Source organism: Nematolebias whitei, chromosome 18 (genome assembly GCF_014905685.2).
Source record: "Nematolebias whitei isolate Nwh7 chromosome 18, NemWhi1, whole genome shotgun sequence".
NCBI lineage: Eukaryota > Metazoa > Chordata > Actinopteri > Cyprinodontiformes > Rivulidae > Nematolebias > Nematolebias whitei.
In genome coordinates, this window is record NC_056515.1 from 17,455,206 (window position 1) to 17,470,960 (window position 15,755).

Genomic DNA, 15,755 nt, shown 5'->3' on the forward strand with positions numbered 1-15,755 from the left:
ATTCAGTAATGTTCTAATTTTTATTGTATCCAATAAACAAAAGGACTTTGATTGGCTAAAACCAAAAAAAAAAAAAAAAAGACATCATACATGTAATAAACCTAGTTCACCACAAAGACACATCTAACTTTGTTTTTAAGTATTTTTGTAGCCTAACATAGAGATATCGTGCCAAAGTTGACTCACTTTGTCCTAAAACCAAAAACTCCTATAGCTTGGTTTGTAAATATATCTAAAAAGACAACTCATAAACTTCCATCATTAATCAAGTTGCATTATTTATTGGTATTTCACCAAGTTTTGTTTTATTTTTTTGTACTACATATATTTTACTATTCACAGTGTTTAAAACCGAACAGTACAGGCCAACACCAACAACAGGGCTTGTATCTGGCACCATTTTCATTCCTGTTTTGGAAATTTTTGCAGTCCTGTACTACAGTTTTCTGCAGTGCAGAAACAGCTAAAAGCACTGAAATTAGCTCCCCCCCCCCCCCCCCCCCCACAAAAAAAAAAGTATGCCATTAGAGAGGGAATATTTTTCAGTAGAGTACATTGTAAGGTCTTCAGGTTTCTCTTGTAAATGAGTCCTCGAGGCTCAGTGGGATTAACCTGTATAAATAAAGTTTGAATGAATAAAAATTGTGCCCATTTAATTAGGTTTTTCAAGTCGCACAATTGTCTCTTTCTCAGCCATCACCGCTGTCCCATACTGTAATGACAGCGTTCAGCCACCAAAAGTTGTGTTTTGTCGCAGTTTTAACAGTTTACTTTATATATGCATCGCATAATAATATATATATGTGTCATATTATATATAATAAAAGCTACTCCATCTGCAGGAATGTGGTATTAACTCATAAAACAACTTTGCATAGAAAGTATTTGTGTAGCTAAGAAAATAATGTTTCATATTTCCTGCATGATATAACATTGAAGTCACATATGAAAATATTCATGTTGTACTCTCAGATGCATCATGTAAAATGTCAAGATTAAAAGAATAGTTGGTACTTGCTAATCTGAGATAATCAAAACATCAGTATGTGAGTTTAGATAATCCCGTCCAAAGGGAATGTCTTTGAACAGTACTTAACCACAAAATGACTTGTGGTGAAATAAAAGTATTTACTTTAAAACTAAAATAAATTCCTTTTATATTGTACCTTTTCTGCACCTGATAAGAAATAGTTTAATAATGAATAATACTGATCAAGCGGACATGAATGTATATCATTTTGATAACAAAATACTTATCTATAAATGTCTGTAGCTGGATCAATATATAAATATGTGCATCAATATATAAGTATTTCTATACACATATATATATATTCTTAACAAAAGGTGTACCTAAATAATGTCATCAAGGAGATGTGGAGTGCCAACCCAGTCCAATGTCCTGGGCTCTGAGGCAGCCATAATCATGCACATAAACTGTTTACCAGTCCGCTTATCAATTGGATAGATAGTTGTGGGTGTGAACCTTCTGTTATTTTCTACAAATTCACAGAGCTGCTGATACACATGTGGGAATTCATGGCGTAGGAAAACCCCTCGCATTCTCAACTCTCTTTGTATGTTGATGAAGCAGATTTCTCTAGCCTTCCGACCCTCCTCTCCCTCCTTGTCAATATCTGCTGTTCCTGGGGGTGGAGTAAGGATTAGTGTTTCCATGTCACTCTCCTTCTTGTGTACCTTTTTTTCTGGGCTAAAGGAAGCCAATGCGACCTTTGCATATTTTCTAACGGTTGGAGCTTGATTTCTTGGTGATGGCCCATCGGGAAGCTGCTCGCCCACAGCAATGGATACATTCAAGATGAAACATTCATTTGGGTCATATTCTTTACCAGCTTCCTGCAGTTCCTTACAGTACTCACCTAGATTGTCCTTGAAGCTTTCAAGCTCTCGGAGGGACAGATATGTAGGAGACATGGGTAAACTATCCAAGCCATACTGCAGGAAGTTACTTGAGGATGCAGGGTTTGGAAAACCAAGGAAGAGAACCCCCCTACCTCGAGAAAGGTAGCCAACCTTGGCAATACGGGAGAAGGCTTTGTGGACTTCAACAGTCTCCCGGCAGTGTTTTATTATGTGGCGGCATGTGCTTCCTATTCTTCCATACAAGCAGCTTTCTTTGTGAATGTCCCAGTCCTCTCTGCGACAGTTTCGCGAACAGTAGTAGGTGTAACAGCTGTGGCAGGATTTAAAATAGAGACAGGCATTAAATAAGGTTTCTGTTCTTCGACATTTGTTGTTAGAGCACATCATTGTATCATCCTCATCTGGGCTCTGATCTGGGGAGCACTCTTCTGCAGTCTTCATTGCATCACTAACTCCATCCATTTCTCGAAAAGTATCAGGGTTCATTCTAATTGAGGTTGGCTGCTTGTCCAAGGGGGGTGGTTCCTCTGCACCTGTCTTTGAGCTTTTTCTGGCCAGAGACACAGCTTCTTCTTCATCAATTAACTTTTTTAGTTGGTCCAGGATGTCCTCACTTGCTCTTCTGCTGGGAGGCTTGTAGTCAGTCACAAGATCTGCTAAAAGCTCGTCAAGCTGCTCAAGGCTTTGCTGAAGTGAGGCATTGTCGTGTGTCTTTTCTTTGGTTGAGCTTTCAAAATCACGAAGAGACATCTCTGGACCCTCAATGCTTCTGGAATCAAGAACATCCCAACTTGCTGACCGTCCTTCAACCTTGTTAAGATTCCCTGTCCTAATGTCATTATCAGTGATTGTTATCTCAGGAGTGACAAACCAAAGTTTACTGGTCGTGCTTTTTGCTGTCTCTGTTGGGCTTTTGTCAATAAGTGAGTTATCCGATACTGATAAGGCTGCGTAGCGTCTTGGTGAACTAGAAAGATTGACGACCACTGGTTGTGGTTTATCACCCGTGGCTGTGGAAGGCTTCCTGGAGTCAAGAAGATCATCGTAGCTTTGACCTCTCTGCACAGGGAGAGGCTGTTCTCTTTCTACACGCGAGTTGAGAATATTGTCCCAAGACCTTGAGTAAGATTTGGAGTCAGTGCCTATTCTTTGAGGTTCAACACATGGGCTGGTATACCACGGAGTGAGAACAGGCTCTTGCTGGACTCTGGTTGGAGTCACTTGAGAAACATATGAGGCTGGATTGGTGGAATATCCTGATGCATCTGAGCCATACCAGTCATCTGTTTGTGGCTGAACAACCCTAGCGTGCCTTCGGCCCTCAGTGTAATAGGCCCTTGCTGGGACGTGGTGTTCTGGTGGCATTGCATACATGTCACTAGAGTAATAAAACCTTGGCGGTGCAGTCTGAATCTGATAAGTTCTTGGATCATCACCATAAAATATTCTTGCTGGGGGTGTCCTAATAATATACGGCCCCGGTTCATTTGCTGAATAAGGTCTGGGATACCCTGTCTGCACAGAGTATCCATAGGGCTCCATTTCAGGGTAATAAGGTCTTGCAGCTACAGCATGCACCATTCGAGTCCTTGGATCCTGCACATATTGCACTTTTGGAGTATATGGTTGTCCTGGAGTGTAACGTTCATCATGAAAATAGGAAGTTGGCTGTGGAGGAGCAGTAGTAACATATCTTCCTGGGTCATCTGCATAAAAGAACTTAGTTGGCACATTAGGACTAGAGTGAGCGCGTGTTTCCCTACCATAATAGTTGCCTGAAGAAGTCATCCTTTGCAAGGGATGTTCCATGTGTTGTGGGTAACTATTTGGCACGCTGCGAGAATATTGATAAGCTTGCCTACTCTCTGCACCCATTGAATCAGTGGGGGTTGGGGTCCTAGAGTAAGAGAAATGACGTGGCACAGTCAGACTCCTCCCCCCACTGTGTTGTTTTTGCCAGGGTATGTCCACCGGTGTTGTAGTCTGTTTCTGTCCTGAATGATGTGATGCATCAGGCTTAATGTCTACTCGACACCTCACATGAGGGCTAGTTGCTGGTTTATCCAGACTTCCATCGTCAAATTTATCTGAAGCATAATGTGGAGAGTATCTGCTGCTATCATCACTTTGAGGCTGCAACTTAATAAGATGTACTTCATGCATATGAGCCCTTGATGCTGCATAGGATGGCTCCCTATGTGATACTTCAGGTCTCCAGCGAGAGTCTCTTGGAGCCTTTTGAGAGTCTCTTCCTCTCCTTCCTGAAGATGATGGTCCTTCAAATGACACAGGAGTGAGGCTGGTCTGGACCCGAGAGGCACTTTTTGACCTGGTCCTTCTTTTATGCTCAGGAACAACTACTTCACTAGCCATTTCTGCATCCACTGATTGAGGAGTTAATCTATGACTGAAAATGTCAGGAGCAGAGAAGCGATATCTCTGCTGACGGCCCAAGGCATCCCAGGCAACTTCTGGGTTGGCTGTCTGCCTGTCAGCCTTCTTGTATGGGGACTTCATGAAGAACTTGTGTGATTTGGGGTTCTCCAATGACTTATAGGCAAATGTTCGGCAGTGCCTCTTACTGACTTTGCTCTTACTGTCCTCCAGTGTGCTGTAATTTATTGAATCACATTGTTTGGACAGATGCAAGGACTTGTAGTGGGAAGAAATGGGAATCACTTTTATATCTTGATGCACAGTAGATACCAGTATGTCAGGTGGGTCTGTACGTGTCATCTTAAAGGGATTCCTTTATTTTTCTCCATCAAGTAGCTGTAATGCTGATATTGCCTAGAGAGAAAAAAACCCAGAAAATTTCAGTTAGTGACAGGTGCCTGGTCAATATTGTAAATGGTAAATGGTAAATGGACTGTACTTATATAGCGCCTTTCTATCTTATTTCAAGATACTCAAAGCGCTTTACACTAAAATCTGTCCTCACTTACCCATTCATACAGCACTCTAGAGCTCTACAAAGCTAACTGAACTAATCATTCTAAAGAGACTAATCAGTGCTTTAGATCACATTCATACACCGATGGGACACACATCGGAGGCTATGAGAGGTTCAGTGTCTTGTCCAGGGACACTTCGACATGTGACTGCTGGTGGATTTGAACCCCCCAACTCTCGCATTGGAGGATGACTGCTCTAACCACTCAGCCACAGCCACCCCCGTCTAGTTTGAACTAAACTTTGGCAGCAACGAGAAGAAAAATCATTTGTAATTTTGTAAATTTTTTTAAATTATGCATAAGTTAAAGTGCAGGTTTAAAAATAAATTAGTTTCTTGAAAATATGAGTGGTGGCATTGTGGTGCAGATGTTAGAGCTATTGCTTCACAGCAAAATGGTTGCAAGTTTGCCTCCTGGCCTTGCTGGGTAGAGTTTGCATTTTCTCCCAGTGCATGCGTAGGTTTTCTCCGGGTATTCCAGTTTCCTCCCACAGAACAAAAACATGCATGTTAGGCTGACTGGTAACTCTAAATTGTCCCTAGGTGAGAGAGTGAATGGTTGTTTGTCTCATTTGTCTCTATGTGTCCCTGTGATGGACTGGAGACCTGTCCAGGGTTTCCCCTGCATCTCACACAATGAACACTGGCGATAGACACCAGCTACCAGAAAGAAAAAGCAGGTAAAGGGATGGATGTGTGAGAATATGGACTGGGTCCGTCCCTGAAACTGGTCCGACTCCCCGCCTCCAGAGTCTTGTTCTTTTATTCCCAGGTGGAGAGGAAACTCACTTTAACTCATTTAAATCAAGAGATATAATTTGCGTTTATCAATTTAATGTTCATCAGGCAGGAGAAAGTTACAGTTTCAGCGCTGAGGCGTCCGTCCAACTTGTCTTAACCTGGCAGCGGAAGCCCCGTCTAACAGAACGCCCCAAATTATATTGGCCCTTGGCTCCACCTTCACTTTCGGGAGCACAGCCTATCAGAGTGTATCAGTGGGGTGACTATGTGTGACATCATTGGTCTTATCAGTTTCTGATGGTGAAAATGGGTGAAAGTGCAAATCTAGCTACGTGATGGAAGCCAGCAAAAAAAAAAAGTTACTCCTTATTGGGTGCGGACCCTGGGAAGCTCACTCAGAGCAGCTGGGCCCAGTCTCATCTGTACATAACCCGGCCAGAAACTAGTCTGACTTTGTGCAGACAAGACCGGGGGTCTCAGAATGATAAAGTAGGATAACGCTAACAATACCCCCCTGGTGAGGTGCCCAAGGGGTGCCTCGTAAAAATTCCCAAACTCAAGCCCTCAGAAGATAACCCTAAGCAAGCAATTAATGTCATCCCTATAAGTGTATTTGGATGCAAATAATTTTAAATGTGCGCAAAGATACCTTCTGGTGATAACTTTTGACCTGTCCTCCTCAGGTCCAACGCCTGTGCCCCAGTCAGGGCGGTACACAAGTAGGATAACTCTAACAGATGGCTACGGTAGAGTGCCCAAATATAAACACAAATTACAACCTGTGATAAAGTCTCATACATGACGAGTTACACAATAAGAACCACAGTAAAAGGCATTAAGGTAATAACTTTCCTAATGCTCACAGAGCGGTAACCTGTAGTGGAATGACAGTTTTATAGTGGTTGGTTTGTCTAACTAGAAGCAAACAGATATAAATATGTTGTCTTTTTTATACTTAATGCCTCATGATTAGTTTTGTGGGCAGCTGGAGCTCTCCTCAGCGGACTCTCTGCTAGAGGCAGGGTAGAAATCCATCTGGTTTGTTCACCAGCGTTACACGCACAGTATATATTCAACTGAGAATCAACAACTAACCTAACATGCACGCCAATGAATCAGGTTCATGTCAAGTTGTAGGCAGAAATCATTTAGTCAAGCCAACTGAAAGCTCCCCACCAAATGTACACTTAACTGAAATTTACTTAAAAAGGAATATTTTTGCTAACTATTTTATATGGCCTATAGATATACAGTACAGAAACAGTACGATTCACTTAATAGAGAAGTTGAGAAAAACAAATTTTGCCTGTTTTACAGTAAAGATGCAATACAAGATTGAAAACAGCTTGATGTTCCATTCCCTGGCAGTAAACGTGTCACGACATAGTGACTCAGGCTTGGTTTCGTTTACCTCAGAAGTTGGAACTCAGATTGTGGAATGGTTGTCAGACCCAATTTAACCATATTTGAGCTGCAAGTCAGACAAACTACTGGATGTTTTAATTGTTGTGCTCAGTGATTAGAATAACTTCCATTGCAGCGACACGTGGCCATGTCAGTTTAACTGAGCTACTGGTAAACAAAATGACAAATAAAAAGGGCTCTACTGCAGCTTATACAGCTTTTCATGAGAAAATCAAACATATTGAATTTTGAGGTCAGATCTAGTGAGGAATCTCCAACTTTTCAAGTTGAAACCTTTGATATCTGGTTGATGTTTTGGACCAGGAATTTGGAAATAAAGGCATTTGAGTATGAAGGAGATGCAAAGTAAAGGTCATTCTAGCCTTCAGAGAATCCTAATCATGTAATTTGACATGTTTGTAGCCACGCACCCTAAATATCAAATTAACTTTGATGCAAGTTATTGTAAAATGTTCTTCTTTTTGCATTCAGCATTCTTCATGATTCAGTTTACAAACAGTTGAATTAATTTAAAGAGAATTTGTCTGACATGACCATAGAGTTGGACTCCACCCTCTGAGTTTCACGAGTATTTACAAGTATGATTAAATACTGATTCATACACATGTTATAATAAGCAAAGTCCGAAAATAAACTCAATAATTTTAAAAAGAAAAACCCATCAATAGAATCATAACATACAAAATTGGTTTTCTGCCATGATGTAAAACAAATGGCTTCGAGAAGTTGTTGGTTCCATCTGTCATCAACCTTTTTATTGAAAATATATTTAAAATGTGTGTGTGTGCTGCTTATTTATGGTCTGTTATACTGTTAGCTGTGAATCTATTTGCCTTTTGGGGATAATAAAGTTGCTTTGAACCTTGATTAATTGATAATTAATTGAATACATCAACTTTAACACTCAAATATGTCATTTCTGACAAAATGACACAAGAGGAGGACCATGGTGTATTAAGAGCTGGACACTGACTCAAACGCCATTCAAGGAGATATTATAATGGACACCACTTCTTCAATAGAGCTGTGGTAGCCTTCCGGTCAGTGAGCACAGTTTTTCACCATGCATTGTGGGTAATACACTGCAGCATCAGAATGAAACACCCGAGAAAAAGTCTGACTCTCCAGGCAGAACTAATTCCTCTTCACTAGACCTCCCCTCCCCCAACATCAGCATGCAACACTACACACTGACTCCCCATTGCAATACTGATCCATTTACACTGAGGCATCTTTTCCATCTCCTATGATGGGATGGTTTTCTTTTTATATGACCTTTTACGTTTTGATTCTGTGTGTAGACTCCTACTTCAGACACCAACAGCAGGAGGTGAAAGAACCTAAACTAAAATGTTAAACCAACCAACCTCTGAATGTGCTACATGACGAAGATGGTTGGTGAATATGCATCTGAAGTAGCTCAGCCTCGTCAATCGCAAACTTGCCCCATGACGACCCATCGAACTCAGAATTCAAAAGTTTGCACATGAATTACATTCCTTGAAGACATGCATATCACCCGCCACCCTTTATGCCAAAGTGTTAAATAAAGATCATCTTATGATGAGAAGGGACAGAGTTGGGCCAGTAAAAAATCTTATACTCAGTCCCATGCAAGATGTGTTAGCACTCGAAGAGGATGACTCTCGGCTACTACTGCATCGAACTTTAGCTCAATATTTGTAAAATGGACTACGTTATAGTAATTTTCTGTGTCTGTATTAGTAATTCAGCACAATTCAAACACGTATGGGCCATTTATGCCACAATACAAACAATCTTTACCGTTAGCATCCAGCAGATTGTCATTAACAAACACAGCTTCACTAGAGCCTGACATAAGCTGAGTCACTCTGAATACTGTTCATAGTTTGCTCGCATGAGATTTAACGACAGACTGAAAAGAGCTTTAAACTGTTTGTTTTGGCATTAAAGTGTTGTGTAACTTTATTTTTTATCCCTGGATTGCATGAAACGTATCACATTTTTGTGCGATAATCGAACATGCTGTTCAACACTCGTTGTGTCACGGTATAATTCAAAACAAGTTCATCGTTCTTGCTAGCGTTGGCCGTATGATAAATGAGGCAGCAGCTTTGCTTTAATGCTTGATGACCAAAGCTCGTCAAATAAAAAGGCGCTGTTAGCAGAGGGTCAAATATTTAGACCTGAGAGAATAAGGGAATTGTCTATTTCATGTCCCTTGAATGTTGAGCCATTGGAGCTGAGGAAAAACAAAAGGGAGGCGATAATCTGCGTCTGTTTGTGTCCGTTAGCAAAATAGCTCATTTACCAGTGGATGAATTTAATGAAGCTTGCAGGAAGTGATCATTGGATGCACATTTACAACTTATAAACATCTGGAGTCAACTCAATTGAAGTTGGCCGCTGCAGCCTAATGACTAAAAACACAAAAATAAGTATAACTCAATCATTTGTATGTATCTGTATCTGTAATGTATCTGTATCAATACCTTCTCTTGGTAAATTTAGAAGAAATGCACAGCGAGCCCCCCCTCTGTGCGCTCCTGCAGCCGCGAATCTGTTTTGAAATGCAGCTGGTTTGACCGTCAAAGTGCATTTATTAAGGAAAAGTTCAACTGAGACACACCTTTGCTATAATGTCGAGCAAACAAACAATTGTTTGTAAGTGTTAATCTAGTTAAATTCTTGTTAAAGTCCTCCCATGCACACTCCCACGGCCGTCATTTGGCAGCCAATCGATTACTGGCACAACACCGGCCCACGTTTCCGGGTGGTCAGCGGTGACACAATAAATGTGACTTATACAGCGAAGCGACATATTTATGTTTTCTTCCACGTTATTAGACATATTTGGACTGATGCGACTTTTACGGCGGTGCGACATGTACGGCGGCAAGTACAGTACTACCCTCAGGCAGACGATACACGAGTGCGCACGACAAGACTCAACGACAGTTTTTATCCACGAGCTGTCAGATTACTGAACTCTTGGTAAATAACAATGAACAACTGGCAATGACTTTGCACCAAGCCACATCTGTGACAACTAATATGTTTATTGCTGCTGCACTATGTGGCTGTATCATGCATGTCACTACCATCATAACTCATCTCAATGGTACTCACCACCTGTACAATAATCCGTCACACAACCTGTGTAGTTTGTTAGTTATGTGCAGTATACATCATGTGAATTTAAGCTTATATTACTACCTTGAAATACTTGTTCATACAAATTCATCTTGCACCGTTATATTCTACCATGTTGTTGTTTATTATTTTTTTTCTTTTGGACTTTGGAAATTTTGTATTTACTTTTTGGTGCTTTATTTTGTATTCTTATTGAGTGCTTTAGTATTTCTCGTTTGTTTGTTCTTTATTTTAGCAAGTCAAATCGGTTCTTCTCATCCTGAACATTTTGTTGTACTGTTAACCTGGATATTCAGGTCTCTCTTGTAAATGAGTCCCCGAGGCTCAATGGGACTAACCTGTATAAATAAAGGTTGAATGAATGAATATGTGATACTATCAAAAGGTACAACTGTACCGTGTGTATACTGTCCAGATGTGGTTTAAACTGAAGGACATGCAGCTGTTCATGGTTGTATATCTCCAGCAGGTTCATCTGGATCAGTGTCACGGCTAACACACCAACCATACACACTCAAAATCAGTTTAGATTCACCAACTTACCTCATGCATGTTTTTATTTTAGCATGCACAGGCCGAACATGCAAAGTCTCCACAGATGAGATTTGAACCCAGGACCTTCATGCTGTGAGGCAACAGCATTAACCACTGCTCTATCATGCTGCAACATTATTCCCATCCTGCTAGCATTTAGTTGCCTTTCTTTAACTTTGAAGATGAACTTGTGAGAAGAGCAGCCTCCTTGTTTACCAGTTTCAAAAAGTTTAATTTGTATTTAATCAAATAGATTGTTCAAGTTTGAGCGTAACAAACAGTTACATAAAACTGCAAAATGTTTGGCAGAGAATAAGTTGGAAAAATGCTAATCGCGCACCACCTTGCATAACAAATTGTTCAGCAAAGCTCACGTGTTCTTTTAGCATTCAGTGTGTTGGGGATGACCCTCAGCTACTACCACACCAAAACATAGCTCAATATTTGTAAAGTTTAGTGCGTTATAGCCATTTTTGCGCTATCAATTAGCTGTGAGAGACCGCCTTCAATCATGCTGAGCTTGAAAAGTATTGAGTTGTAAATAAACATCCAAAGGTTCATTTCAAAGAGTTTCATAAAAATCCATCCACACATTCATGAAATGTTTTGCAAACGTGTCCGACACAACACGCCTGATCGCACCTTTCCTGGCAGTGGGCCATGAAAGCACCACGGTAGCCACAGATTAGCTGTAGACCCTGTTCATCTTGGCACTAACTTGTTCTGGTTGAGTCAGTGGACGGCTCAGAGTCCACATGTGGTGATAAAGAACAATCAGATCTACGTTACCTCTTCTACATGCTAATAAACGTAAATGCACGTTAACGCAGTTCAGAGTTATTTGAGTGTATGTGGAGTTATTTCCCCAACTTTTGATTCGTTACCTATAACTGATGACATGGGAGAAATAAAAGAGCAAAGACTAAAGTTTTAACCCACGACGCTCCAAATCCCTCATAGTAAAATACAATGTGCTGCAGTCGTCAGCTGCTCTCTACACAAGCGTGAGCCTAACGCCAGCGCTGTATGTACTTAGGTAAATGTAACGGGACTTAACGCAGCTCAGACTGTAGGTCTGTGATTTGACACAGCGTATTTTACAATACAGTGGCCAGAGCAAGTTCAGTCAACTCTAAAAGTATCGAAGCAAGCTGTAAAGTAAGTAAAACCTCAGAGCATCCTGGTAATCCACTAAGTGTTAAAAATACCAACATACCAGGTTTTCTTTTGTCCCAGACCACCTATTTATTAAACAAGAACATTAGCCCCAGATGTTTTCTGACAGAGGAGAGCTTTCATGCAGGTTTCAGATTACAGCTAGAACACTAGAATTACAGAACTGTTGCATTTTTTATTTTATTTTAGCATACTGTGACTTTTATGGCATTCCACCATTTCTCATAAACAACTATAAAGTACAACGGATTCATATAAACTACATTACCCATAAGACATCAGTTGGAAACAAGAAGTCATGACCCACTCAGCACTGCTTCTAATTGGTTCAAATTATGTGATCATGACTCATGAGGAACAACTGGCTAAATTATTATTATTATTATTATTATTATTATTATTATTATTATTATTAGGTACAAGAAATGAATCAACGGGACCCCTAGGCTCGTGCCAGGAGTTTTCTGATCTGCTGCCATGAGAGGAGGATTGTAAAATGATGTTCTTTTAGTTTCAAGAGTTAGCAACTTATTGTTTGAATCATCTCACAGAGCACAGGCAATGGAGAAAGAGGCAAAAGTCTTCAGCCAGGCTAGACTAAAGTCATGTTATTATTATTATTATTGCTGGTCAACGCAGATGGACGCTTGTCCTGAGCCTGGTTCTGCTGGAGGTTTCTTCCTGTTAAAAGGGAGTTTTTCCTTTCCACTGTTGCCACTGTGCTTGCTCAGGATGGGAGACTGTGATGAAGTGAAGATTCATCTTGTCTGCTGGATTCCTCAGATAGAGAACTTTTACTAATTGGCTTTTATGTGAATGTTCCTGTAAAGTGCCCTGAGACAACGTTGTTGTGATTTGGCGCTATATAAATAAACTGAATTGAAATTTTTTTTTGTTTCTCAGACTTATAAAACAACTTTTCCTTACATGCGTCATGCTGTTGTAAAAGAACACTAATTGTGCAGACACTGTTCATTTTGTTGCTGTTCTCTCAACCAACAGCCTCTCTGTTCCTGTGGGCATGCATGCATATAGACCATTATACAGTATGATGATGGTGCCAACGCTGCTGAACGTATCAATCTGCTTGATCAGCAAATATCGATCGATATATGCACAGTCTACATGCATCTGTAGGAACACAGATGTTCAAATGTAGAGGTGGGATTTACGGTTCTATGTCTAGTCTACGCCATTACTACAGACTGTACATAATTATTTACAACCGTAAGTCACTATGCAGAGTTGTACCACATGACTTGTCAATCATGCAACATGCCCCACCCCCTGAGTGCATGTTCACTATATAAAACTGCAACTACTGTGCTCGTCCCCTTTGCCTGTACCTCTTTGTCTCAGTGGGAAGGAAGAATGTTTGTCGGCATCTGAGGAGGAAACCATGAGCAGGAGAAAAAGAAAGAACGTCTCTCAGCTGTTTGAGGAGGGGTTGTTCATTTTAACGAGCCGTTCAGTTTGGATCGTGCGTGAATGTCAGGGTTTTTTTTTAAGCAAGATAAATCACAGGCAAACTTAATCAACTGTGTCATTGTGATGTAATCTCCTAAAAAGATTTTTAAAAAAGTACTTCTGTTCTGAAGCTGAAGACATTTCTCTTCCCGTCCAGGAGGCTTTATCAGAAATGTCTGACGTGTGAGGAGGTCCAGGCTTTAACTGCATGAGAGGCTTCGTTATGGATTCACATTCACCTGCAGGACTGGAACTACTCACCACGCACAATAAAGACTCGTTAGGCTCTTCAGGGTCTGGCTCACAGAGAGATGTTGTGGTCACCTGCACGAAGCTGTGAACTGCAGTGGAGCAGACGTGGAATCAGGCCTGAAGCTGCATCGTAAGTTCTGGAAAGTTCAAATCTGAGACCTCCTCCTCTGTTTAACGTTGTTTTTTCTGGTTTGAAGTAAATGGCTTCCTTCAGCCTCCTCTCAAATCACCAGTCTTTGTCTAAAATATGAACATTTTTGTCCTCAGCAGAGTGTCCCTTATCGTTGAGGTGCAGGTGGACCTCCGAGTCTTGTCCTGAAGCTCAGGACAGGACTCAGGATGGAACACATGGTCAGATGTGTAAACTAAGAAATTGTAATGTACGGTAAAATACGGTAATTTGACATTTTAAGGCAGCAGCACATCTCAGAAACTGACACAGGACCACGTTCCCCAAAACGTCCCAACCTTTTGAACAACAGTCTATAAATCTAACGTGTATAAAGACCGGCTGCTGGAGGTTTTGGAGGAGAATGTCCCATTTTAGTCTGACGTAGAGTTCTAGATGTTCATCAGTCCTGGGACTTCTTCTGTTTCGTGTTGCACCAAAGGTTTTGCGCTGGTGAGATGTCTGGACTGAAGGCAGGCCCGGTCCGCACCAGGACTCTTCTCTTATAAAACCATGCTGCTGTAATGGATGCAGTGAGGTTCGGCATGGTCATACTGAAATAAGGCCAAAGGTCAAACTGTGTTTGAGCAGGACACACAGACCATGGTTTGTGGAAGGGTTCCTGAGCCTGTGCACAGAAGTCCAGAACAGATCCAGACCTGTTTTGATGCAGTGGCCCCTGAGAGCCCAAAGATAACGACCATCCAGTGTTCAGGCTTTGATTGATTTCTGCAGATCCATGAAATATTTTGAGGTCATGAGATATGATTCTAAAATCTACTTAAGCTTTAGACGCTTTTGCAGACGAACCTCTGCCCATCTTTACTTCTGAGATTCAGTCTCTCTAAAATGTTCTTTTTATACCCAGTCCCGTCCTCTTACTGACTGGTTGATAAATAACCCAAATTATTCTAATTAGTTTTAACATTTGACACGTTTCTTGTCTTCCACTGTGAATTACAAAAGGAGATTTGCAAATTTGCATTCTGGGTTTTTAAACCATTTAGACAGTGTCCAAACTATTTTATAATCAGTGCTGTGAGTGATGGACTGTGCTGACCATTTATTTATTTGTTTGTTTGTTTGTTTTATTTGGAGCACTGACAACAATATGTCCTCAATCTAAGCAGGTGATTTAATGATTCTTGGGAAAAACTGCAAAACATCAATGGATTACCGATTAATGAACACAAATTAATTCATTTTTTTATTAAACATTGGGCTCTTCATTAGCCATAACCAGAATTCATACTTGATTTTAACAGAACGCGTGCGCGTGTGCGTCAGTCTACCTGCTCTCTCATCTTGTGGCCTCTGGACAAACTGCAACATCTGGCTATAGTCTCTCCATCTTTCTTTCAGTGGAGCAGGAAAGAATGAAGCGCGCGCCGCCCAGCAGCAGACTGGACGCAGATTTCATGAAACACGAGCCGAACTGGGCCGACTGCGCGTGATCGTCGCAGCGAGGCTCTGAGAATCACTGCGGATCGTGTGGTGCATGGAGGGCTGCTGCCTGGAGCCACGGTCCTGAGGAGGAGGAGGAGGAGGAGGAGGAGGAGGAGGAGGATGGTGGTGATGTCAGTGTTGGAGCACCGTAGCCCTAAATCAGCTACAGCAGCGACAGACACGGACAAACGCCTCCACGCGCACGGAATATCAGTGCAGCATTGCACGCCGCGCGCGCGCTGTTTAGACTCATTGTAATCCAAAAGGTTAGTGGTCAGTCAGAGCAGAGAATCAAAGCGTCTTACCGCATCAGTCCGGACTCCCATGAGCTCATCAGGGTGCTCAGGATCCGCGGCAGCTCGATGGTGTTTTCCCAATGACGACATCTGACATGTGCAGGGGGGGTGAAGCTGCAATATGCGCCTTATTGGTCAGACTCCGTGGATCCTGCTCTCCTCCTCCTCATCCTCCTCCTCCTCATCCGGACGACGCTAGGAGGACGTTTGCGCATCTCTGCTGCGCAGCACCGCACCGTGTCATTTCACCTCCACCCCAACCGCAGCGCTGACAGCC

General features: G+C 41.6%; 1 protein-coding gene across 2 annotated transcripts; it reads right to left on the minus strand.

The window, feature by feature from the left end:
- Positions 1 to 1,353: 1,353 nt before the first annotated feature.
- Positions 1,354 to 15,561, minus strand: ajm1 (apical junction component 1 homolog). 2 transcript variants are annotated; one of them, XM_037692675.1, is made up of 2 exons: positions 15,488 to 15,561; positions 1,354 to 4,674 (listed from the first exon to the last, which is right to left on the minus strand). In XM_037692675.1, exon 2 carries the CDS (start codon positions 4,618 to 4,620, stop codon positions 1,354 to 1,356), a length of 3,267 nt encoding a protein of 1,088 aa, XP_037548603.1. In that variant the 5' UTR covers positions 4,621 to 4,674; positions 15,488 to 15,561. The 2 variants fall into 2 exon arrangements, with proteins under 2 accessions (XP_037548603.1, XP_037548604.1); XM_037692676.1 differs by lacking the exon at positions 15,488 to 15,561 and adding an exon at positions 15,029 to 15,121.
- Between the last annotated feature and the right edge of the window lie 194 nt (positions 15,562 to 15,755).

Excerpts from the sequence above, each read along its gene's own strand:
- ajm1 (XM_037692675.1), bottom strand. The coding sequence starts at position 4,620 with ATGACACGTACAGACCCACCTGACATACTGGTATCTACTGTGCATCAA.